The sequence below is a fragment of the Symphodus melops genome (genome assembly GCF_947650265.1).
Source record: "Symphodus melops genome assembly, chromosome: 3".
NCBI classification, from domain to species: Eukaryota; Metazoa; Chordata; class Actinopteri; order Labriformes; family Labridae; genus Symphodus; species Symphodus melops.
The window spans coordinates 22,225,464-22,250,632 of record NC_136693.1 but is presented as its reverse complement, the minus strand read 5'-3'; the positions used below and the strand labels follow the sequence as shown (position 1 = coordinate 22,250,632).

General features: G+C 40.8%; 1 protein-coding gene across 1 annotated transcript; it reads right to left on the bottom strand.

The window, feature by feature from the left end:
* Positions 1–257: 257 nt before the first annotated feature.
* On the bottom strand, positions 258–24,828 carry LOC306821383 (RNA polymerase II elongation factor ELL2-like). The gene is made up of 12 exons (XM_079339778.1): positions 24,553–24,828; positions 23,941–23,988; positions 10,732–10,859; positions 9,304–9,467; positions 7,469–7,710; positions 5,972–6,096; positions 5,469–5,583; positions 4,758–5,220; positions 4,079–4,130; positions 3,580–3,751; positions 3,412–3,456; positions 258–2,710 (listed from the first exon to the last, which is right to left on the bottom strand). The coding sequence occupies exons 1-12, from the start codon at positions 24,688–24,690 to the stop codon at positions 2,600–2,602; spliced, it is 1,803 nt and encodes a 600-aa protein (XP_079195904.1). The 5' UTR covers positions 24,691–24,828; the 3' UTR covers positions 258–2,599.
* Between the last annotated feature and the right edge of the window lie 341 nt (positions 24,829–25,169).

Below are 25,169 nucleotides of genomic sequence, written 5' to 3'. Positions count from 1 at the left end.
AAAAAGAAAAAGAAAAAAATATATAATATTGTGATATAAAAAAATAGGCAGTAGGATGTTTTATTACCTGCAACGAAAATATATTCTTATAACTAGTTTAGAGGTCTACAGCCATCGAGCTTTTAAGAGGTTTGAAAATTAATGATGAAACAATTAAGTCTTTAAAATGTCTAAGACATTGAGAAAGTAGGCTACAACCATTTTTTTTAACAATGATACACCTGTGTGGAAAACTGAGCATCGTTATGACACAAGAACACTTTTTACAAGAACACTTGTTTTATTTTATTTTTTAAAACCTTGAACAGCAGGGAAGAGAATGTACAGATTTCAAATGCATTTTATAAAGCATCCTCTTTTCACTACCTCCTTTGTGGCTTGCTATCCCTTCTTCAGCACATATGTTGCAAGTATAAACATTGACTGTGCAGTTACACATTGGTGCCTTTGTAAATATACAGCCCCAGTCTCAAGTTAATTATGTTGTGTTTACTTAAATTTTGCATCAATAAATACAATTAATCTGTTGATATAGGCTATGGAAAATTCTGACTTTAACGCCAGTGATTCTTTCATTATTGACGGATAATTATGGCCTTTAATCCAGAACGTTTCTCACCCAAAACCCTCTTATTTTCCGAGGACATTATTATTTTAACAATGTATTTTTAAACCTTGCAATATAAAACAACAACATTGAAGACAGTGGACCAACCAAACTGCTCAGTATCAAAGAAAATAAAAGTGATTACTTCAAGTACCAGATGGATTAAATATGCAAACAAAAGCCACTGTTGGCATTCATTTGAAGACAGCTTTAAAATGGAACAACTAACTGTAAGGCAGATATCAGGTGTGTGTGTGTGTGTGTGTGTGTGTGTGTGTGTGTGTGTGTGTGTGTGTGTGTGTGTGTGTGTGTGTGTGTGTGTGTGTGTGTGTGTGTGTGTGTAAAGAGACAGTTGATACTGGAAGTATGAGTTTCATCTTAAGGCTCGAAATCCATGACTGCGTGGTAACATTCAATACAAAACTGTTATCAAAATGGACAATTAGAGTCTGAGTGGAGATTTCACTAGCCATAGTCCTCCTTTTTTGCAGACTGGCATTAGTGCAAAAATATGGACCGTGCATCGTTTATTAACTGGAAAGTATAGCGCATGAAACCCTCCAGGCTACTGTACCAAAGCTGTCTATAAAGTTACCAATGTAGACTTTTTAAAGTAATAATGCTGCATATTCCACAGACTATAGGGTTTACTCCTTCACAACAAAGTAATGTACCACAACGATCAGGTGTTTTCTTTCTCAACAGGGAAACATTTCAGACTCTGATTCAGTGTTGAAGAGGTGACTGTCCCTTTTTCTTACCATGTCAGCATAAATATTTAAAGGACTTAGGAGCAGCTTTGAAACTTGCACTCTCCACAAACAACAAGTAACTTTTGATCCAATCCTTGCAGTAACCACTTCCCCTGAGCTGCTTTTAGAAAAATCTTTGACCAAACAAAGACCTGACCCTTCAAAGTGAGCAGACCGATGGCACAACACAGAGGCGGGTGGCTTTAAATAAATACATCAGTAGTTATAAGGAAAACCAAAAAGAGACAGACACACCTTTCCAGTGGCTTTGAATACTTTGAATTAGACTTGGCGTTTGATCTACAGTATAATGACAGTTATGGCTTTGGGGAGGATTATTATCCATCCTTCCATATTGGTCCCTTTATCAGACATTTAAAGAAAAGTAGATGTTCAGAACAAATACTGTCAACACAAGTGCATTTGAGAAAGAGCATGAAACTGCAGCTCTTGACAAATCCAAACATAGTTTTTTTCTGTCCAAGTTCAGATGCTTTAACAATGATAGTGATTTTTAAATAAGTTTTGTTCAATGTTCAGACCATTATCTTTTCTTTGGCCCCATTCTTTCACTTACTTCCAGTTGAAAACCATTCTTATTTGATATTTTATTAAAATCAAGTATAAATATCTTGATAATTCAGCTACTGTTTTAAGGTAGTCCTGCTTCTAAATGTCAAATCCATAACATTTTCATAACATGATGTGAAGGCTAAACATGAGATAAAACAACTTCCAACCTTAGAGATATTTTTGGAGGGCAGTTTAGTTCACATATCAGTACTGAGATTTCTTTGATGTGGAGTTGAAAGGGATACTCTTTTTCAGCTGCTTCTTCATCAAGTTTATAAATTTAAAAAGAAAAGAATGAAAAGGGAGACATTGCCTGTGTCAAAGTTCACTCAAGTGTACAAAGGTCAACAATCAGATTTGCTACACGTTTACATGTACCCAGTAAATGGCTTACATTGACACAAGGGAGTTATCTTTTATGGCAAAGTGAGCAGCACAGATGCTGTTCATGGTCTAATGATTTTGGTCTCTTCGCTGGAGTTTTTACATCAAGACTCATTACAACAATCAGGAAATATCTGCTACGGATTCATGTTAACAGTACCTCAGAAACATATGTGGCCCAAGCAGTAATGCAGTCCTTATATCCCTCTCTGATTCCCATGTCGTTTATGAAAAGCAGGTGGCTCCATATTTTAAAAAAATCTGACAAAGAGGAAACTCGGCGCTATGACGAAGCCTGGGAAACATCATAGTCTACAATGAGCTGTTTGATGTAGGACAGCTTCTCATGTAGATATTCACAGCGTTTCTTCTCTTCCCGGTAGCCTGGAAACTTCTATTGAGAGATACAAAATACAACTGTAAGTAAAAAAAACAACCTTTTCTTTATTTTTAAGTCAAATAAACTGCTTGCCCCTCAGCTGAGTGATGAAAAAGGGTCAACAATATCTGAACTATTGATGCAGAGGTGAAATCAAATGTGAATAAATGCCAATTTACATCTTCCTGAATACCCAACAAGTTCACTTGTGATTTATGAGATATCTTCACATGATCACACAGACTGCTTCCACTACTCTTTAAAGACAAGTACTGCTTTGACTTGTCCATTATAGGGGGATTTGAGTAAAGCGACTTCCTGTCAAATACATTTCAATATTGAGGGGAATTCATGAATCGTCTATACACACATTGATGAATGGGATGTGTTTTCTGTTTAAAATCTTTGTATAAATCCTTCAGTAAAATCCTCAAGAAAGCGAGGATTATCCATAGCCGTTTTTTTCATTGAGCTGATGAGCTCACTTTTTAGTTGTCCACAGAGAACTCTCTGGGAAGGACGTAGGGAGTAGTAAATGACTTTAAACACAGTCTTAATTATATATTATTAGCTTGTTCAATATAAACGCCGTAGGTTCCTGATAAATTAAATGTGGTTCTGTGAACATGCGAGATTGAGTTTCTGCTTATAAAATATTCCTGTGAATGGTCTTTAAATCTTGGTAACACCTGAATAATTTCTAAAGTGTAACTTACCTTCCGATACTTGTTATACTTTTCCAATATTTGGTCCTCCATTATCTAAAACAGAAATCATTCCATTGTAAATTTGTGCAATAGTGCAATAACACTTCAACATATATTGCATTTCAATATTGTGTGCTGGCTAGCAGTTCAGATCCACTTTTTATGTTTAGTGTGTACCTTATATTCTTTGGTGCCCGGGGACAAACTTTTCATCTTGGATCCCAACTGAACAAACATGTGAGTTATGGTAGCGATGCGTGAGTGGAGATCTTTGTATTCATCGTACTCTGCACAGAAATCCTCCTGGTACCTCTGACGCTGCTCCAAACTCAGTATAGTGCCATATGTGCTACAAGGGGACACGCAAAGAATTACATTCATGATAGATTAACAGAGGAGGCCATTTAAAATGTCCTCTCGTTTTGTGCAATACCTATTTCTGACACAAGATGGTAGCATAAGGCCAAACTCTCCTTTTACAGACGTTTTTAAGAGAAGCAGTTGGCTCTGTAAATATTTCATACATTCAGGTAATGAAAAAAGTTAAATTCAATCAGGCAATTAAAACGTGGTGGTAGCTATGGTTAAACATGCTATTGAAGCTACAACCAAATTATCTTAAATGTGTTGGTATAACAATTAGCACATATAATCTGAACTCATGTTTTACACTTACATCACATAATCAGGCTTCTCTTCAGATGCCACAGCATTTTTGATTTCAGGATCTGCAACAAAATAGAAACCCCAGGTCAAAAAAACAAACAAAAAAAAAAACAAAAAAAAAAAAAAGACTACCCTCGAGCTGAGCAAGTTCAAACATAACACGTTGTCATGGTCTGGGTGTTAAGCAATGTGTTTTTGTTTTGCAAAGCATAGTGTGAGTGTGTAAGTGTAAAGAAGGTCTCTGAGCAGGCAAGCTTGTGGGTATCAGGAGACAAGCCAGCTCAGAGACCCAAAGCTCTTCTCGGGCTGTTGTTGAGTCAATCAGCCATGTAGCACACTGAGGACCCAAGAGAGGGAGCTTCAGGGAGCAAACACTGACATGCTCATGAGGTAATACTGTATAAATACACCAGCAGTCTGTCAGGTGTGGGACCTCACATACAATGGTTTTCAAATCTATCCATGTGTGTGTGGTAAAGCTTTTATGATGAAGACAGGCCCACAGGAGAGATATATAATTCAACTTAAAATATAGTCAGGGAAGTCATAAACTATTTCACAGAACTGATGAGTGCAACGTCAAAATCAGTATCATGAGGAGGAAATCCTTTGCACTGTAATATTTGACGTTGTGAAAGCAGTTCAAAGGGATTTAAGGAGATCATTCATCAAATGAAAAAGGCTCTTACTATCAAGTTTGTCCAGGTTCTGCTTGAGATCAGGACTTGTCTCTATCCATTCACTGCCCTTGTTGTCTTTTAACCTCTCCCTCTCCTTGTCTTTGTGCTTTTTAGATTTCTTCTTCTTGTGCTGACTGTTGGCGCGGTCAGAGTCGCCCTGTGCAGGCTGATGGCTGCTCACTTTGGGCTCCTGCTCTTTTCTCTGTGACACAGGTGCAACAGATGTGCTGGACAGTTTGTGCATTGATGGCAATCCACAGTGGTCCACTGGTAATCCATTCTGGTTGCCAGTGTGGGTCTGTTGAAACTCAGTCCTTGTGTGGAAACTGGAGTTGAGGTTAGGAGTTGTAATGCTGGGTCCTTTCATGGTTATGAGTTCATTAACTACAGGCTGCTGTTGCAACCTTTGATCCAAAAGTCTTTGTCTCTTAATATCAAGCTTTTCCAAAGAGTCAAAAGGCACAGGACGTTTCTGGGGAAAGAACAAAGAAATCAACATTTTTTAAATACATTTCCTTATAGTACATACTGCTGTTTCAATACATATGAAGTACCATTAAAACCCTGGAAGTGAACTGACTCTACCTATGCAGTCCTAACCCTATCCTAAAACATACTTTTTTTTTTTAATTTTTTTTTTTTACATAAAATGCACACTGAAATAAAAAAAAAGTATTTTACGTTCAAAGTTAAATTAAAAAAAACATTCTGGGTATTTACCACTGTAGAATTTTTGGCTGTGCTGTGATGTAGCGCTGTATCTTCTGAGGTCTTGGGTATTGACACATTTGATTGGGAGTTCCTTGATGGGTGGCTGATATGTGGCTGCAATTTTCTGTTAAACAAAGAGAAAGGTGGGCCAAAGAACACACCGATAGTAAAACGATAGACGTTTATTTCCCACTAGTATCACTGTAAGGTTATGTGAATATACTGGAAAACAGAAAGGTTGAACATTAAGATGAAACTCATTCTTGGTGTAACAAGTGCAAGCATGTTGGGCTGATGAAGTTTGAAGAGTGTAGGAAGCAGATGATGGTGAGAGAGAAAATCACAACAGAATGAAGGATTCATGTCCAAATACGATTTCTTTGACAACATCCAACAGTTCCAATTAACACAGACCTATAGGTTGTCTAGTATGAGAGCTACATGTAATTATCAGCTTGCTGTAGCAGCAGAGTTGGCATCCTCACTGGGTTTATCTTGTGCATCTGACCCACCTGGCCAGCAGCCTGCTGATAAGCTGTCTCTCCTCTTCGCTGTAGCCTGGCCAGTCCCTCTGAACATGTCGGTAAAGGTCATCCCTCAGCAGGTAGCTGCTGTCTCTGGGATTCACCTTTGCCACCTAAAAAAAAAAACAATGCACCACATGATGATACTTCCCATCAGAGTCTTTCTTTTATGATTTAATCCACCACAAGTATAATCATGTGAAAGAACAATAACTTCTCCTTTGACTTGAAAAAACTGGACAATCTCTTTGGTTTACAGAAGGCTGGACCACGAGGGGGGGTATGCACCACTTTTTAAGACCAAAGCAAAAAAAAGTTACGTCTTTATTCAGCAAGCAGTTACAGAGCAGGATTGTTAGGGCGCGATCACACTGGCAACCCATACTGTGCTCAAGCAAAATTGGCCCCCACAAACCCCCGCTGCCCGACCTGTGCTTACACTGCTCCAGGACGAACCGGGCCTTAGCACGGTTACCTCTTGTACATGACGTGCTAATACAGCAGACGCCTATTTTTAAGTAATTATGACGCGTACGGACGCACAGTTGAGTCCACGCCTGCACATTGGAGAACAACACAGAGAGCATGACAGCTGTTTACAGACTTTGCGCTTTATTTTAGTTAGAACACTGGATTTCTCCATAATGAAGGCTGTCAGCGCTGTGTACCTGTGTGCTCGTGCATCAACTGTACACCTCTCCGAACGGAGCATTCACACTGGCCAAACAAGATGGACGATATGGATTTCCAGCTTGGCCGCGCCCTTATTAATTTGGAATTCTGAGCCACCTGATATGTTGAAGTCTAAGCCTCAGTCTCCTTTAGTTCTGTTCTTGGGCTCTACCATCATCAAGAATCTGCTTTTTCTAACAGCCAATTACAAGCTAGGTTTGGTCTACATACAGCAAGCTATAAATACAAAGCAGTAAGTACCAGTTCTTTTCATATCTATATGAATATACCATTAAGGGCAGCATAATGGAGCATTAAGTGTCACAATGACTTACCAAATACCCTTCATCAAAGTGTATGATGTTATAATTCACAAACAGTACCTGAAATGATCCTTGTTCATCCTCTTCTGTAGAATTAGACACACACTTAAAACACAGCTTCAGTTTTTTGCTACCATTATATCTTTGGACCGAGTCAAATAGAAATAAATAGATAAATAAAATAAAAAGTCTTGAGGCTGATAGTTTCATCTTCCGAACAAGTAAAACTCTTTTTGTCTAAATCTGTTTTCATCTGAGAGTCCAATGCTCTGACCTCTGCCTTTTCTTAGAGGACATCTAACTCAGCCCGCTCCACTGCAAACACAACATGTGCAGAGACAATTAAAGCACCGACCTAATTACACACGCATACACACAGCAACCAGCACAAGGGCAGAGAATATTTACAGACACACTGACAGAACAAACATCCAATCATCATTTAAGTTACTCAAAGTGTATCTGGAAAATTGCATAAAATAATCCTTACCTCCTCTAGAATGGCACACAGCTCAGTCTTGTCTTTGGGGCCAGCTCTTTCTCTTTCCAGCCACAGTAGCAGCTCTGGTTTTCTGTAGGGTTTGAGAGCAAGCAGGTGGATGATTCGCTCCCTCAAGGACTTCTGGGTCGGCACGGCCACCGCGCCATTCCTCCGTATGTTGGTCGGCTTAAAACAGCTGTTGTCTGATGCAGACAGAGGAGCTGGCCTTTTACTGAACTTGACACATTTACCTGAAAACCAAAAAAAAAAAAAAAAAAGGAAATAGAAAATGAAAAAGACTCCTGAATCAGTGACTATGAGTTCAACATCCTTAACACATTCTTTAACCTTATCTCTGAATGTCACAAGATATCCGTTCTTAATTTCCTGACATTTAGAGAGACTTGAACTCAGGCCAGCTGGAACTAATTCCTAAGCCCTGAGGAAGAAAAAGAAACAAGAACTCTGTGACAAGTGTAACAAAAGCATTAACAAATAAAGCAGATGGAATAGTAAAAGAGATTAAGACATGAAGTGTTCACCTCTTCACTCCCTGGGCTGCACAAACTCAACAATCGTTTGAGTGATGGGAGATCATTTACAGATTCTTCGTCTAACCTTTACCTACATCTCATGTGCGTACTGACCTGCAGCTATTTGTCTTCAGATGTAAACAGCCCATTGATCATTGCTTACATCTCTGCTGCAGATAGATGGGTAATGTTGAGGCAGTGAAAGCCATCTCTCTCTCTGTGCTAATCCCATTACAGCTTAATCTGTGCTTTGAAGGTCAAAGAGGGGGAGAGGGACAGGAAAAGAAGCTTTCCTTTCAAACACAAAAGTATGTCCTGCCAAGTGATAATAACTCGACACCGTTTCATTTTCTTTCAAGCAGCTGTTTATTATTATGAAAACACACAGACTTATGTAATAATTATAGTTTGGGCTGTATGGACTGTGCTCGACAGGTTTTGGCATGCCTGATATTCTGCTCACTTTTCATGACTCCCTCCCGAGGCGGAAAGATGGAGACATTAAGGAAAGTGATTAAATGTTCCCCTACAGGCATATACATTTCTGAGTCATCTTCACCTTGAGCCCTGATGTATTACTCAATCCTCACTGTCTAAATGTGGTCTGAACCACCCAGAGTTGCAGCTTCCCCAGAGCTGCAGCAAATGCAAAGAGGGCCAAGAAAACAGTGTTGCACAGAAAAGGTTGGCAAAGAGAAAAGAGGGCAACGAACAGTTAAGTAACTTGCCAGCTCATGTCTCGACCTACAATATGATTAATATGTTATGTGGTCTGCTGGATGATTATGATTAAAGGAAAAGTTATGGCAAATGATTCTGAAAAATATGTCAAATACAAATGTTGCAGCATAAAGATATAGCCTACCTTTTCTTTTTGGGGGGGGGGAGACACCTTTTTTAAGTTTCTTTTTTTCAGTGAGTCAAGAAGGTATTACGCTGAGAATAATGCAACAGAAATCGATTGCTGTATTTTATTATTTTGACCTAAACTTCACTTCTTGGTTATGTATCAAAAGAACACTTTTAGAGAGAAGAGACTCCTACGAGTTCAGTTCATTTGCATAAACAAACACAGAAATGCAACATCCTCATTGGGTTTCATTAAGAATCAACTTTTTTTTTTTTTACCTAAAATAAAAAATACAGCAAAACTTTCAGGTGTGGGGCAAATCTTGTAATAATCTGTCCATCTTGTCTTGTTTGATACAGTTCTTTATCTCTATCCATGCTTAACACTGTTTGACCTTCCCTTGTGAAAAAACAGTTTTTGTTTCCGATTTCCTGTCACTGAGATTTGGGATCACTTCTTACTTGGATGTGTGGTTCCTGGTTTGATCTCTATGGCAGAGCGACTCCAGCTGTCTTTCTCCACCTGAGACATCCTCTCTCGGGTCATCTGGTACGAGTCGTCAGTGGCGCACACTGTGATCTTGTCCTGGATGACGCCCTGACCTTCCAGCTGCTCGCGGCCGTCACTGCAAAACACAGACAGAGCTGTTGAAGCGCGGTGCCTCTTGTGGGATGAATAGTCAACACTGTAAACACAAAGTGCTATAAGCTAACCGAGCACTGCAATACCAATGCTGAGTCCACGCAGCATAAAGTGGCTTTGTGGTGGGATCTGGCTAAGACAGGTCCATGGTTACTGTATGTTATGTCACAGGCTTGATATAGCTCCATGTGAGAAAGCCAGATATCCTGGTTCAAAGCAGGATAAGGTCTGTGGAAAACCGTCAGGATTAGCTTGGCTCCAGCTGGGATACTTACTAAACAAGGATCATCTTAGAAAAAATAAGACAAAAAAAAGTGATTCCATGACCCTTAGCTGCATGGACGCTATGAAAAAAATCAATTTTGTATAGTGATGCCAAATCCGTTTTTTTTTTCATATTTAACAAAAGGGACCGTTTCATCTAATCGTGTTGTAGTTCATAACAGAACTATAGACATGACCAGTGATCATTTATCTCCATTATCCTTAATATTTTAAACTACTTCTTCCTCTCACACTTTTCTTCTGTTTCTATTGGCTCCAGCAGCTGACTGGAACCAGACCAGGTCCAGACCATAGTGAGCCCACTGGCAGCAGGAGGCAGACACAGAGTACAAGCCTCTGTTTCCAAGCACATCCACTCATGCATAAACAAGGCACCTTAGGTCTCAGTAATGAGAGGTTCAGCCCAGAAATACACAGGAAATCATGATTGCCCCTTCCTGTACACAGCAATCAGTGGGCAGGCCGTCTCTTCATGATGCCCTCAAAGCACACTCAGAGAGCTGAGGACCGAGTCTCAGATCTCACAGGACAAACAGAATCATCTGGCACAGACTCTCAAAAACAATTCTTTCAATAAATATTTACCACGATATTTTTTGATCTCAAAGGTTAAAAAGAGACACTTCAGAAGGATAATCGAAAAATAAACAGAAGTAAGAATTAAAAAAAGGACGTCATTACTTTTTGCTCTATAATCTACTGGTGTCCTCGAATTGCACAAATAGTGCTGTTTTTGCTTTTTACACACACAAAAATCCTGCTCATCCGGCTCAAATGTATCACTTATTAAAAAGCCTAAATGCATAGAAATATAAACTCCTCTGTACCAGGTACACTAACAAACTAGAACATACAGACTGGTTGTTTCTATAAAAGAGGCATCAGTATTTATTTCAGTCTGTTTGATAACAAGCTCAAAACTCACAACAGGACTTTAATACCTAAACACATGCACTCCATACCTTGAAACATATTGATGAATGCAGTCAAAGCTGGCTTGAGGTTGATCTTTGCTGTCGCTGGATAAGTAGAAGGTGAAGACACGAAGAGCAGACGGGGACTCTGGTGTGGGAGCTGGGATCTTGATGTACTGTGCAGAAATAACAGAAGACAGATTTAAAATACAGGAGACTGAGGAACAAACAATATGATGAAGTAACATTCATCCACATATTCAAACAGTGGCACTCATGTGTCAGGTTCTCCTGTTTCTGTCATGCTTGTCAAAGTATAAAGAAGTTTGTGTGACTATAAATGCATATAACACACATTTTAAAGAACACTTATATTGTCTCACAAGCTCTGTAACAGATCTGTGTTCAAACTCGTCACTGATTCCCTTTCTTTCTTTTTGTTTTCTTTTTAACTGTCAGCCTAATGTGGGGACAAGAAATTATCTACTCAGCACAATTTCTGAATCAATTTGATGCCAAAAGCATCGTAGCCAAGAACACAGGGCCATTAAAGTTTTTTTTAATGAAAATAAATCAGATTTTTTGCAGCTCACTGCAAGGGACAGATGCTAACGAATGTCATCCAAAAAAAAAAAAAAAAAAAGATCCAAAACTAGTATTTCACAACACCCTCCCCCTCAAAAAAATTAAAATGAATAAAATAAAATCAACTGGGAGCCTGCTAGTAGCTACACTGCATGAATGTGAAGTCTTTGGCTGCCCAACACACTTTCATAACTTGAGTTATGCAGTTAAATCATGAATGTCCTTCAGCTGAGGAACCTTAAGATCCATAGCAGAATGCATCAACAGCACACACGGACAGTACTCAATGCTGGCTCGGCCATTTAGAAAGAAAACAAGAACAGATCAACACTACTTCCACTGGCTAAAGAATATTCAGCTCACTTGATCTGTTTCAGGTTCATTTGCACACATTCAGACTTGAGTGTACATTTCAAGTACATCATATTACTTATACAGGATGTTGGAAAAAAAGCAATTTCATCTTTGTAAAATTAAAGCACATTTCCCCCAGTTATTTGTTTATTACTGTTCTGTTGTGTTTGACTACGAGTCTTAGAGGTTCAAAAACAATTGAATCCAGATGACTTGAATGTGGATCTTCCATCAGGGTGGGGAGGAAAAAACATTCATGCATGACATGACTGTCACTGGGGGGACATATGTATCTCGGAGATAATGAGAGCTTGTGTGAAAATATTCAGTGCAACTGTATGAAGACATAGCACTTGCTTTTTCAATGGATGAACTGAGGAGAGAAACTGAGAATTAATAACATTTTGAAGTTATAGAAACCTAAAAAGGGAATAGGGGAACAAAAGCGCAATTAGCTCGCACATTTTGTTTTCATAGACTTTCAATAAAGACTAAAAATATAGTAAATCTCCTTGGGTAAACAGTGTTTTCAAGAGTTCGCTCCACTGAGGCGTCCATGAGATCTCCTGGCAGACTCAGTGGAGCGCAGCAGAGCCAAGGCTGCAACCTCCAGGGCTGACAAACGTGCACGCAGACTGTATAATAACAGATAAAAAAAAAAAAAAGAATACGGACCAGAAAAATGCCAAATTGACCACTAAAAAAAGATGTAATTGGACGTTTGTGAAAGCAGAATTCTGGTATTTTCAATCAGCTCTACAGCGGCATAAGAGCACTAGAAGAGTTTGAGGGGTACGTGTGAGACAAAGAGAGAGACGTGGATACAGACGGAGACTCGAGCAGGCCACAACCTACAGTAAGTACAGTTCATTCAGTTTAATGTCAGAGTAAAGAGTCCCCGTGTACAGGGGGGTCCACGCTGTCTTCACTGCCACAAGACTGAGTGGGAGCAGTCGGCAGTTTCACAGTAATCCCTCTCTTCACAATGCGGGCAGCTGGTCATCTTTTATTGAGGCTGAAGCTGCTCGAGGCGATAACTTATCACAGGGGATTTCTTCTGCTTTCTCCTGTTGTGTTCTCACATGCCTCTGGCCTTCTCTGCACTACAATGTCTGGTTTATTCTCAAATTTTCCCAACATGCACTGTATGGGAATATGGCATGTCACTACAGCTGGGCACTGTTTTTAAACATTTACTTAACTTTTCAATGGTTGGAGTATTTGACATAAGTAAAGCAGTGCCCCAATTGTGTTTTTAATCACAAACATAATTTAGTATGACGTTCTACAATGGGTTGTTTTTCATTGTGCAATAGTGTGACAAGCTTAGTCCCCTTGATTTCATAATATAAGTGAAAAAATGTCTTCATTTGGCTTACCCCCTGTAGCTTTGCAATGCTTCACCTGTTTCCATGATAGCAAAGGTGCATTACTCTTAGCATGACAGTGAGGTAAAACCTAAAGGTGATGTATTATAAGTTTCACAGGTTTTTGAACGTTTATTTGGGTAAATCTGGGTGTCTACCGACCCACACAATGTGAAATCAATCCATCCAGTCATTTGGTTATAGTCTGCACAAGTCTTACAATAGAGAAAAATGCTCCGTTTCAATTTTTTTCAACTTGTGACATCACAAGTTTGATTGTGGTTATAAAATATCCTCCCGTTTTTTTTATTAGGGAACTCATTGCATTTAAGGAGACGCACACAAAAACGGAGTGTTTAGAGAGAGCTGGTTTTTTACAGTCACCAGCACAGCACAGTTTATTTAGATCACAGAGGACTGTTGAAAAAAGTAGGAGAGGGGTATAATAAGTGCTCTTTAAGTGGTTTTCTTGGACTAATAATAATGTGCCTAAATTAAAAGAGCTTATGTTTATTTGTTTACAAACTGCTGTAGACAAAATCTAATCATGGTTCAACATTTCCTACACGGTGTACCAGTATCCATGTGTGCATACCCATGCTACAGGAAACCATCTCATCTCTTCCAATTGACATTTTACACAATTTTAGCAAAGTCATTGTTTTAAGTTTTCTAACCCAAACTACATGCATTTATAGATTTGCTTCATATGAATCCCAGCCTGAAGGTTTTCTACTTTAAACATAACTCAAAAAGAACAAATGATTTAAAAGCTTTTGAACTGAGTCTCAATAATTAATTGAGTGACTGCTGTGCAGGAAACATTCAGCAGGGCGCTTGCTTCTTTTCTGACTTTCAACGTCACTTCAGATAAATTGATGCCAGTGTGCAACTAAGCAGCGACGGTGTTCGCCCTTTTTTTCTTATCAGCCTGCTGCACATGTCTGTACACGCTGGCTTTCAACACAGGAATTTTAAACCATATACAGCTGAGCTATTATAGCACTTCATGATACAGACCTGCTGCATGCTGCATGTTTTACATAGCTTGTGTGTGTTATCCTGGATAATATAATAGCGTGCTCCTGTGCAGCCCTTTAATATTACACAACAAAGACTGTAGGCTAAAGAGGTCTCTTCTTGTTGTTTATAATAGAAAAAAGTCAGTTGTTTCATTCTGGAAGGTGACCAGAAGGATTTTTTTAATGTAATCTTAAGAATTAGTTTTAGGGCGCTGGTGGCTGATAGGCTAGTGCACATGCCCAGAGGCAGTCCTGGGTTTGAATCCCACATGTAGCTCTTCACCCACACCAAAATATTATTCCCCACCTTCTCCTACCTCGATTTCCTACTCTGCTCAAGGTCCTGTCTCTGATGATTAAAAAGCCAAAAAAAATACATCTTTGAGTCCTTGTTATTTTAATAGCCAATGTGGTGTTTGAAAAAAATTGTACAAAAGCCACAGCATAGCTCCGAGCTCATCTTTGTCATCTTACAGGCTAACTACAAATTGGTTAAGGAAACTGTTCTGATCGTGAAACTCTGGGTTAGTTAAGAAACAGCTGAATGTGCCATGACTATCTAATCTGCTGAAATGGCAAGCAAAATAAATAAATAAGTCTAATAAAGCATAGTCTATGCTAATAAGCTAAGCTAATGTGGGAAACTTAGCAGGCCTTTATACAGTTACTTCAGAGGTTTCATACTCCTGCTGGACCAACAATGTTAAAACACCTCGAGCTAACAAGCACAGAAGTAAACTGACGAACAGAAGATGAGCCACTGGCCTGTGTAGTGGTTGGTCACAAGATAAAGAGAACATTTGGAGGTAAAAGAGGAGGGTAAGATAGATTTCTATTTATGTTGACCGTTTTTCTGTTGGATTCAGAAGGAGGAATTTCTTAAATGAAAGGCTGACCCTCCACCTGGCAGATGCCGTTCACACAGATTAATCCAAACACACCAAACAAATGGTTAAAAGTCTTTTCGATGTTTTGAATGTTGCTTCCAGTGGAGGTATATCTTCCTCCACATTAACAGTTAATATTTTATATTTGTTTCCTTGCTTTGTGTTTTATTCCGTCACAGGGTTTCATCTGGTTATTCAGTACACACAGCAGCTCTCTCTGGCATTCATCAGACCTCTAATGACCTCTAAGGGGAGACTACTACCCCCACAGAGCAAACAACAACAAGCACTTCAATATCCAGCTACACCAAAGTCTGGCTAGCACATTCTCCTGAGAGGCACGCATGGCAATTCAAACCCAGAAAGGCACTCAAACAAAGGACTGGGTACTGAAAGAACTCAACTGACCATGAAAAATGAAATATTTATAGTCTTTCTTTTAACTTAAATATTCAGAACATCCTTCCGGTGCTTCTGGTCTTTATAATAATTTTTAAATGGAGAAAATAAAAAACAAATAAAGTTACGAGGATGGTTAGGTGTCAAAACTTCTAAAGCTCTAAAGAGTCCACGCTACAGAGCTTCATGTAAGAAAAATTGGTCTCAACGTTGAGATCGACCTTTGACCTGAGTAATGCTCACTGAACCTCAGAGGCCAAACGGTAAACCTAGAGGAGCCGAAATCTTACGAGTGTTTCGACATAATTCACTCTTGAACCCAAACTCTACCCCCCCAGCCCTGATGCCTCCTGACTTCCAAGTCTTTACAATCAGAATAGCCAGTCTCATCCCTTTATCTGCCCATCACCCTTTCTCATTTTAATGAAAGCAGCTCCGACAGTCCTGCAGTTCTTCTCTCTCTTCAATGATTCCTCCTCTGTCTAGGACATCAACAGAAAATATCAAGTCGTTCCCAGTTCTTTCCAGCCAGTCAGTCTGTCCCTGTTTTTTCTTTGTCTCCATTAATCTCTCTCTCAGGCGTTACTCTTGGCATCTTCCCTGTTATCCATCTGTTTTTCTTGGTCTTCAAACTTCACAATACATTTTGCTCCAACACAGACGTCTGTCTATGTTGGAGCAATTATTGGAGCATTCTGCAATTATACGTTTTGTAGTTGCCATTAAAATCACCATTTAAAGCAAAGTTCACTATTCTGAATACTTTTTTCCCCCCTTTCTGAACATTTTTGTGCTGAAAAATTCAAATCTCCCCGATGTAAACATGGAGTCTTACATGAATTCCAAATTCACCTTTTGTCACCAGGCCAAAGACGATCCTCGAGGTCGAGACTGTCCCAACATTAAATGTGCAAGCACCTTAGCAAGCGAGAGGTGTAATCCTGTGAAGTGGCCTAATCCTGTGATGATCACTATATGGGAACACTTTCATCTGTGTTCACAGTCCGCAGAGGAAACAATAGAAATACTGCAGTTTTCACCTCTCCATTTTACACATCAGAAATCAGCAGGTGTAATCCCTCAGACCTCCAACAGCTCTGTCATGATATTACAATATTAATCATGTTTGAAGATTGTGTTTGTGTGCATGTGTATGTGTGTTGCAGGGGGGGGGGGACATGACATTTAAACTTTTCACCCCTACTGCTTATGTAAGAGATCGGAGTAACAGGGGCAGCAGCAGCAGCTTCATCTAGTGTAGTGTTTGTAGTTTCAGGGGGTTTTGAGCTGAATGGTATGTCAGTAGCAAATCCAGAAATTCCAGTATGTACAGACAATTCTGTGATTGTGTTTACGCCTCAACAGCTTCACGCCTTCATGTTTATCATGTTCCTATACTACTTCTGTCATGTTTTTATCTATGCAATAAAAAAGTCTTGTCTTGTAAATTTATAGACATTTAATGCTAACATAAATCACGCCTCGAAAAATCAGTCCTGAATTTTCAGGCTCCATTCCTCCATTTGAGTTTCAAAATCAACTGCAGACGACATGAACAGGAAACATTAGAACATCTACCTGTTAGTACAGAAGTGATACGAGGGCTGAACTTTGTAATGTCGCTGTTGCAGAACCGTTATCTGTGGCTTATATGCAAAGACAAGTAGCTTTACCTGTTCACCCTGACATGACAACGATTGGTTCCTGCCAGCACAAAGTCTGCATGACGTTGAGGTGGTGTGATGTGTGACCTCAGCGAGATATAGTCGGGAGCATTGACTGCATTTAGTGGTATGAAATGATGATGTTGTTTAAGATGAAAAGAATGCTTTATTCTTTTAACAGCTCACATCTTTTCAAGCATTGTACATCTGAGAACCAACGTTATGATGAAACCACCGGTGCTTTCACCTTAATCACTCCTGGTTTCACCTTATTGTTTTGGACACTTAATGCTGGTTTCACCTTTTTGTTTGGATACTTAATTCTAATCATGGCTCCTTTATCTTGCAGAGCACTTTAATGACTCAACCTGCACTTTAATCTGCCTCCCTAACTGTCTGCATTGACTGGTATTGGTCTGTCCTCACACCTCTGGCACTACCTCAAATACCACTATACATGCACAAGTAACACTAACTTCTAGAAGGTCTGCACTTTGTTTCAAAGGCTCTTTAACTGTTTACATGTCTCTTTTAATCAGCACGTTTTCTCTCCTTCACAGGTTATGTACATTTATGCTATACAAGCATAATTCTAATGTTAATGTTAACTGCACATGTTCATTCTGTAATTATGTTTGCTCTGAGTCACATAGGAGGGCTTCTAAATCTTGTTTGGGGATTATTGTATACAGAGGGGAGGGGAACAGTGGGTGTGTATGTAACTAATGTCTTGTGCCCTGCTTGTCTTGTATACTGCTACTGGATGCCTTGAATTTCCCTTGGGATAAATAAAGTATCTATCTATCTATCTATCTATCTATCTATCTATCTATCTATCTATCTAATAAACTCAGGATATTCCCCATCACTGGAGCTGGATGTGTGCTGGACGTCACATCTTACCTCAGGAAATCCCCCGCACCGCCTCCCTTTGGACAGGGATAGTCTCCAGCTGTGAGGAGCATATAGTCAGGTAATTATGGAGATTCTCCCGACCTGGCTGTGCTCTTTCCCTGTCAGACAAAAAATACTAACTGTCTGGCACGAGAAACTCTGAAAGGGTCCACAAGAACAACTGGGTGATCTCCAGAGTTTTTCAGGGGATTTCTGTATGTGTGAAAAGGGTTGATGAGAGCAGCCAGGTCGGGAGAATCTCTGGAGCGGTCCTGCCGTAATTATCTAGATATTATCAGGAGTGTATATGTGAAAACGGTCTAAGACTCCTCCCCCTTAAATTGTCAGGATTTCAAGGGGCTTTAGTGAGAGCAGACAAGGAAAGTTTACTTCGTGATGAAACTGAATAGCTGGTCTTCTTAAAAAAAATGCTTCCTTTTTTTTTTTCTCCTGTTGGGCATTTTGAGCTATAAGTTCTGTTTTAGGGTTTAACTCCAGCCCTGGGCCCTTTACTAACATTTGATTCTCAACTCATTTACCACAGACCTCCTCTCTAAAGAAAAAAAAAAGATAATGTTGCTTTTCAAAGTGTGTGTGGCTGTTTACAAGCCCATTTACACATGAAATGTCCCAACAGTCTGCATGAGAGGCAACACTATCTCCCTGAGCCACAGTTTACTTTCAACTATCATAAATGTCTCATCAGGTTACAGACACAAGGCGTGATCATCCTGTTTCCCTGTTTCAATCAAACTATAAACTCAATTGGACAAAAACTGTGAGAGACTGCTGTGGGAGCACAAGGGCTTATGTTTCCTGCGAGCTGTTGGTTGAATGTAGGGTCTGGGTGTAGATCTCATGCAGGCTATTGTTTCCACATCCTCTGCAGCCTGAGTAATGGCCTTCTGAAAACAGACTGGCTTTTGTTCTCGCCTCCTCGGCTCCAGAGTGGGATGCCACGGCACTGCTTCCCCCTTTCTGGATGATAGAGGAAGGAGGGAGGAGGTGCATCAGGAGGAGGGAGAGAAACCTGTCGCCACCACCGCTGTCTCTAACCAGCAGGAGGTAAGTCACACTGGCCGGGTGCTAATGCAAACTTTGTGTTTGTTTGTGCGCGCATGTGTGTGTTAATCCAGCGTGAGCAAAGAGGGGCACGGCTCAAGCTCCCCATCACTCCGGCTGCTCGCGAGGGGTGAGGAGGAGGAGGGAGTCGAGCTATCGGACAAACATCTCAAGAGAGTCACAGACACCACCCTCATCTTCCCCACACTTCAGTTAACACAACTTCTCTCTCTCACCGCACTGCAAACAAAAGAGCAGAATCATTCCCAGGGCCACAAGTTGACGCATGCCATTTAAGACGAGCCCCCCCCCGCCACCCGCCACAATGGGGACAGTGATACAAAACACAATGTGCGTCTATGTCTGCAGCTGAGAGGAGAGGAACAAGAGATAGGGGGCAGGGGACGGTACGCAGAAAAAGCAAGAGATTTTACATGTATGTTGTTTAGGATCTTGCAGCCAATCAGTCAGTGCTCGGAGCTACGCAGCGTCTCCTCTCTCGCTGTGATCCACATGCTGCCACTGAGTGATTAATGTGGCTGCCTTGAGTGGGAGACAGTGCATGTAATCAAGCCGCAGCCTGTAATCACCTTGCACTTCTTTTCATTTGCATTTTCACGCGGGGACAGACCTGCTACCAGAGTTGTAAGCTCCAGTGTTTAGGGAGGGAGAGGAGGCTGGATATGAAGGAGGAGGATAAGAAGGGTGCCGTGGAACAAGCATCCCCCCCCCCAAGGTTTCACCCTCTGATGCCAAGAACGATATGTCTCTGGCAGGTGCCCCAGGGCCAGACTGTCAACTTCAACAAATTGTGGGTCACTGTGTCTGACAGATGCCCCTCCTTCTATCCCCCCCAAGCTAGGTGGGATCTTCTACAGAAATGCAGTGTGTGTGCGCGTGTGTCTCGGTAGGACAAACACCCTTTTATGCTTCATTAGCTTATGGTGTGGACTTTCACATGAGGGAATGAGAGAGGAAAGGTTCCCCAGCCAGCCAATATGTGCTCCATATCTCCAGGATTCCAATAAATGTCTTGATGTTTTTATGCAGATGCAGGTGGACGACGTGAGCCAATCTCCCCCATCCCATTTTCAAGCCCAGCACAGTTTAGCAGATGGCTGTTCCGTCATGAGCCCGGACTACACATTCGTCATGAGCTGGGCTCTTGTAATATAACGATAAGTAAGGTCTTTTACCTGCTTTATGTAATGTGTCTCGAGATAACATCTGTTATGAATTGACACTATACAAATAAAGATTGATTGATTGATTGGTTGATTGAAGGTGGAGCTGCACACTCTTGTAAACTACAGTGAGGAGAGATTGGAGCAGCTGGGTATAGACTCGTTGAGGCGGCGAGCCAAAATTCTGCAGGAGATGGTAATGAGGCAGGAGGATGATCGGCACTATCATGAACTGCACACAAATCTATCTGGAGAAGAAGATCCAGTGGTTGAAGAAAGAGTTGCAGTATCAGACGCAGCGAGCCGGTGTAGGAGATGAAGAGGATGAGGACAGTGACTCTCCAGAGCGCAACAACGACATGATCGAGAAGGGATCAAATGATTGAATAAAACACCATGCACATAAGATGAACTCTGTTTGGTTGTGTTTTAACAAAGTGTTTGTTGTTCAGTTTGTTCATGATTGTCCAATCCAACTTTATTTGTTCAGCACTTTATAACAACCACTTTGACCAAAGTGCTGTAGAGAAGAATAAATAAAATACAGAACAGCTAGAAACTATAAAACTACAAATCAATTGAAAGACATAAAACATGAGTCAAATTAAGGTTCACAATAAAAAGAAAGAAAATCAACCTTTCACGATCATCATACACTGTGTCCAAAATCACTCACTATAGTGAGTTGCCCGTGAAGCATGGCCGTGCTCAGCCCGAACTGACAACGCTGGCCCATCCTCCTGTGGACCCACCACTCACAGAGGAGACAGCAGTGCGACCTGATCCCCGGACACGGCTTCTTGCTTTTGGGACATGGAATGTCACCTCACTGGAGGGGAAGGAGCCTGAGCTTGTGCGGGAGGTCGAGAGGTACCTGCTAGATATGGTCTGGCTCACCCCCACTCACAGCTTGGGCTCTGGAACCCAGCTCCTCGAGAGGGGCTGAACTCTTCACTTCTCTGGAGTTACATGGAGCTGCCGTGGGCTTGCCCACAGCTTGGCTGCCATGTTGTTAGAGTTCATCCTGGTGAACGAGAGGGTCACGTCCCTACGCCTTCAGGTAGGGGACAGGTCTCTGACTGTTGTTTCGGCCTACGAACCGAATAGCAGTGCAGAGTACCCAGCCTTCTTAGGCCACGTTTACACGGTGACGCTGTGACAGAAACGCATCGAAACGACCCCACTCCGGATTCGAAGTACAGAACGTCTACACGGCAGGTCTTGTCTGAGTGAAAACGATGTAGTTCTCATGCCTGGCCAGTAGTGGGCAGTGGAACTTTACAACGCGAAACTCACCAGTACAACCACTTCCTCCACAACATCCTCTTTAGCGGCTAGAATTCAAAAGCTTGCGTTTTCACCCCCGGTGTTCTGTTCTGGACTTCTTTGCTAGTCAACGTTAGTCCAGAACGAACACCATCTTCAAGCACAGGGATGTCCATAAGTGCACGTGGCACCAGGACACCCTAGGCCTGAGGTCGATGATAGACTTCATGGTCATGTCTCGGACACTCGGGTGAAGAGAGGGGCTGAGCTGTCAACTGATCACCACCTGGTGGTGAGTTGGATGTGCTGGTGGGGGAGGAAGCCGATCAGACTCAGATAAAAGTTTTGACCACAAACTTTGGTCATAGCATAAATGGCTTGGTGTTTCTTAATGGATAATGTGTGCAGTCTTCTCCATCTCGGTCTCCACTACATTAGATCCACAGCAGGGGAGTTTCTGTCATGTGAGGCACAAACAAACCCTCAGGGCAGGCCCCAACACATCTGGACCCACTGTACTCACTTCATTTCAGCTGACGCAAAGAGGGGGACAGAAAACAGCCTGCATTCCCCCACACATTGTTATTCAAATTTAAAAAAAAAAAAAAGGGAAACACTCAGAAGGGGAGTCTGGGAGATCTCAGGCAACCTCAACACACACTCATCAAAAACAGACATCATCAAAAGCAAGTATGGAAAAGTGCAGGCAAGGCAAACAAACAAGCGCACACCACACACAGAGGGATCCTCATGAGATCCACTTTGGTCCTAAAGACAGCTCCACAATGGGCAGAGGGGGCAGGACAGGAAAAAGGACATGAATAAATCATGCCTTCAGGCCACACAGGACAGTAAAAACATAGACCGAAAAACAACAACAATCTGCAGCATTTCACACTGAAAACACACACACACACGATGTGTTCTCTCTTTATGTGCAAACACACACTGAAGTGGGAGAGCAAAATTAGCAGGTCATTTATGCAATGAAAGGTGTGCCAGCACAACACATACAAACACACACTCTCTGTAACAGAGAAAAAACACACATGCTCATGACTGTCTGAGTCAGGCCGACAGAGAAAGCTAATGTAAACTCAAGACATGCCTCACACTGTAATCAAGAGCATTGTGGGTACTGCGATTGCCTCTAAACACTCATTTGGCTAATAACTTTATCTCATGGTGCAGAAACTACAGGGAGGGGTTCAAAAGTCCCTGCAATCCCTCAGACATCCCAATGATAGTACATATGCACAGAGGAGACGGTGTGTCATGATTAAAAATAATGAAAGGCTCAGGTTAAGTGTTGGGATCTGGTCCTCAAACAGTACTGTCCTGGTATAAAGTCTCACTTGCATTATTGCCAAAAGAGAAAGACTAACAAATCAGCTTAATATAGGAGCTGTTAAACTTTCTCTCTTTTGAACAGGGGGCACAATAATCTGTTTGTCCAAGACCATTGGTTTTTTTTACACTGTATTCTCTATTAAGAAAGAAAGATATTCTAATTTTACACCAAAAGTCTTCAGGAGTCAATACTTTCATTTTCCAAACATTAGTTTGTTTTCAGCCTGACACTTCTTAGCTTGTTGCATTCATCAATGAAAGTGTTTAGACTTTTGTCCTCATTCCCTGTGCATTCAAGCATTTTTTGCGAAAATACTCCGACTTAAGAAATGAAAACAACCAAATTTAAAAAAAAACACCCTCTAAAACATAAACATTTAATAAAGTTTTTACCACTCAAGCCCCCTAACAAAACCCACAAGCACTGCAGCTACGCTTGTCGTGGCAGCAGCTCTTTCCAAACACTCTGTACCATTTGATTTGACTGAAAAGTAAATTACACCCCAAGGACACAGCTGCTCCTGACTCAAGACAAAACATTTAAAGTTCAGCCCACATCCTGCAGGAGTGCAAAAGGAAAACTGACACATGAGTACCTTGTTGTGTATTACAGACAGTCAATACACATTGGTACGTGTAATAATAAGACATAGTTTTTTGCACTGGCTAATCTTAGTGTCGGCAGACTTGTCTTTGACTCATGATAACTCCTTACCGTTCTCATAGCTCTGACACTCTGCACCTCTCTCTCCCTCTCCTCTTGTCTTTTTTTTCCCAGCACTGCTCACTGACCTAACAAAGCCTCTCCACAGTCACCAGGCTGACCCAGTAACCTGCATGCCTCCTATCTGCTGGAGACGAGCGGCTATAATCTCCCCTCTGAGCCGCAGCATGGTGGGCCGTGTGAGTCAACAGCAATGTATGTTGAACAAAAGCCTGTCAGTGGTTTGGAGAATACACCTTTTAAGAACATTTTTGTTTCAAAAACATTGCCAAAACTACACTTTGTCTTGTTGTTCTGTCCTTTTATCTTCTATTTTTTTACTCACTTGCACTGAGATAAAGACTTGTGGGATGTAGATAAATATCACTTGGTTTGTTTTCAGGAAATTGGTTAAAAACGAATTTGGCATATTTTGTAGATTTGATTGTTCATTGTAAGATTTGATATATTTGTAACAGCTAATGAAAAAACATATGCTGATTGTTTTATCTGAACTTACCCCCTGGTTTCCTTTGAAACAAATCGTGGGTTCAATCGGCAAAGATCCCTGAGGAAAGACAGAAAAACAGGATTTTATTTGGTATTGTTACATATAACCCTCGTAAACTAGGCTACTTATATGTCCATGTATACAAAACTCCAATGACACAATCAGTGACGTGTGCGTGATTTCATTAGACTCTGTTGGAGATCATTAAGAGTCAAACTACTATGTCAGTAAAATAACTTGGCAGACTACAGGCGCTTCTACTTTACTTTAAAGCTTCAGGAAGGTTTCCCAGCAAACAGTTGACGGCTCGTCTTTCGACAATCACAGTGTTCAATGGTCTACTAATATGCATCTATCCTATCCAACTGATTCAATACAAGTAACTTTAAACAAGAAGCCTACCGTTAGGATACAACAATTTAGGATGTTTAATTATAGTTGGTCGACAACACAAGGCAGACTACAAGTTAATCAATCCAGAAATTGGCCTGCTAACACAAGAAAGACCAGCTCCACCAAATGTTAGAGGAATATGAAAATAAAAAAACACAAGCTCACGCGACAACTTTTAACTTTCATTCCCAAATGCACGCGCACACAAAAACGAGAAAACAAACGTACCTTTAGGTTTTGGAAAGCCTCCAGCGCTCTGATAGCTGTGTCTGTGAGCTTGACATGGTATAGTGTCCTGTTAGAGCTGTTTTTGTTATTTTTTCTACAGGAGAGCCCATACTGGTGCTCCTGCTTGAGCGAAGCCATCGCTGGCTTTTCTTTCTGCCTCCAATTAAAGCTGCTTTCCTCTCTCAGCTCAGCACTCTCCCTGCTACGTCACAGTGTGGGCGGGGCCTTAGTGTGACAGCAGTGAAGGCTTTGTGAACACGGCACAGACTGCACACTGCCTCTGCATGACATGTCACTTACTACTTCAACATAAAGTCATCGTATATGTAGGATATATTCACGTTCTTTTTGTGTAACCTTCAAGTATGTTTCTTTTTATTTTTTTTTAAAGAAAATCATCTTTTGGACACAATTGATATTTTCTTCCTATCATGCCTTTCTTTGTTAATATATAGCCACATTTATATTGTGAAATGCACTAATTTATATGAACAGTTACTAGATCATAATACATTATCATAAGGCTACCGACTCTGCTATACAGATGTTTCAGCATCATTCAGCTAACAGTTGTGTTTTTACGTTTTTAATTGATTCTCTCCTCCTCCTATCCTTAT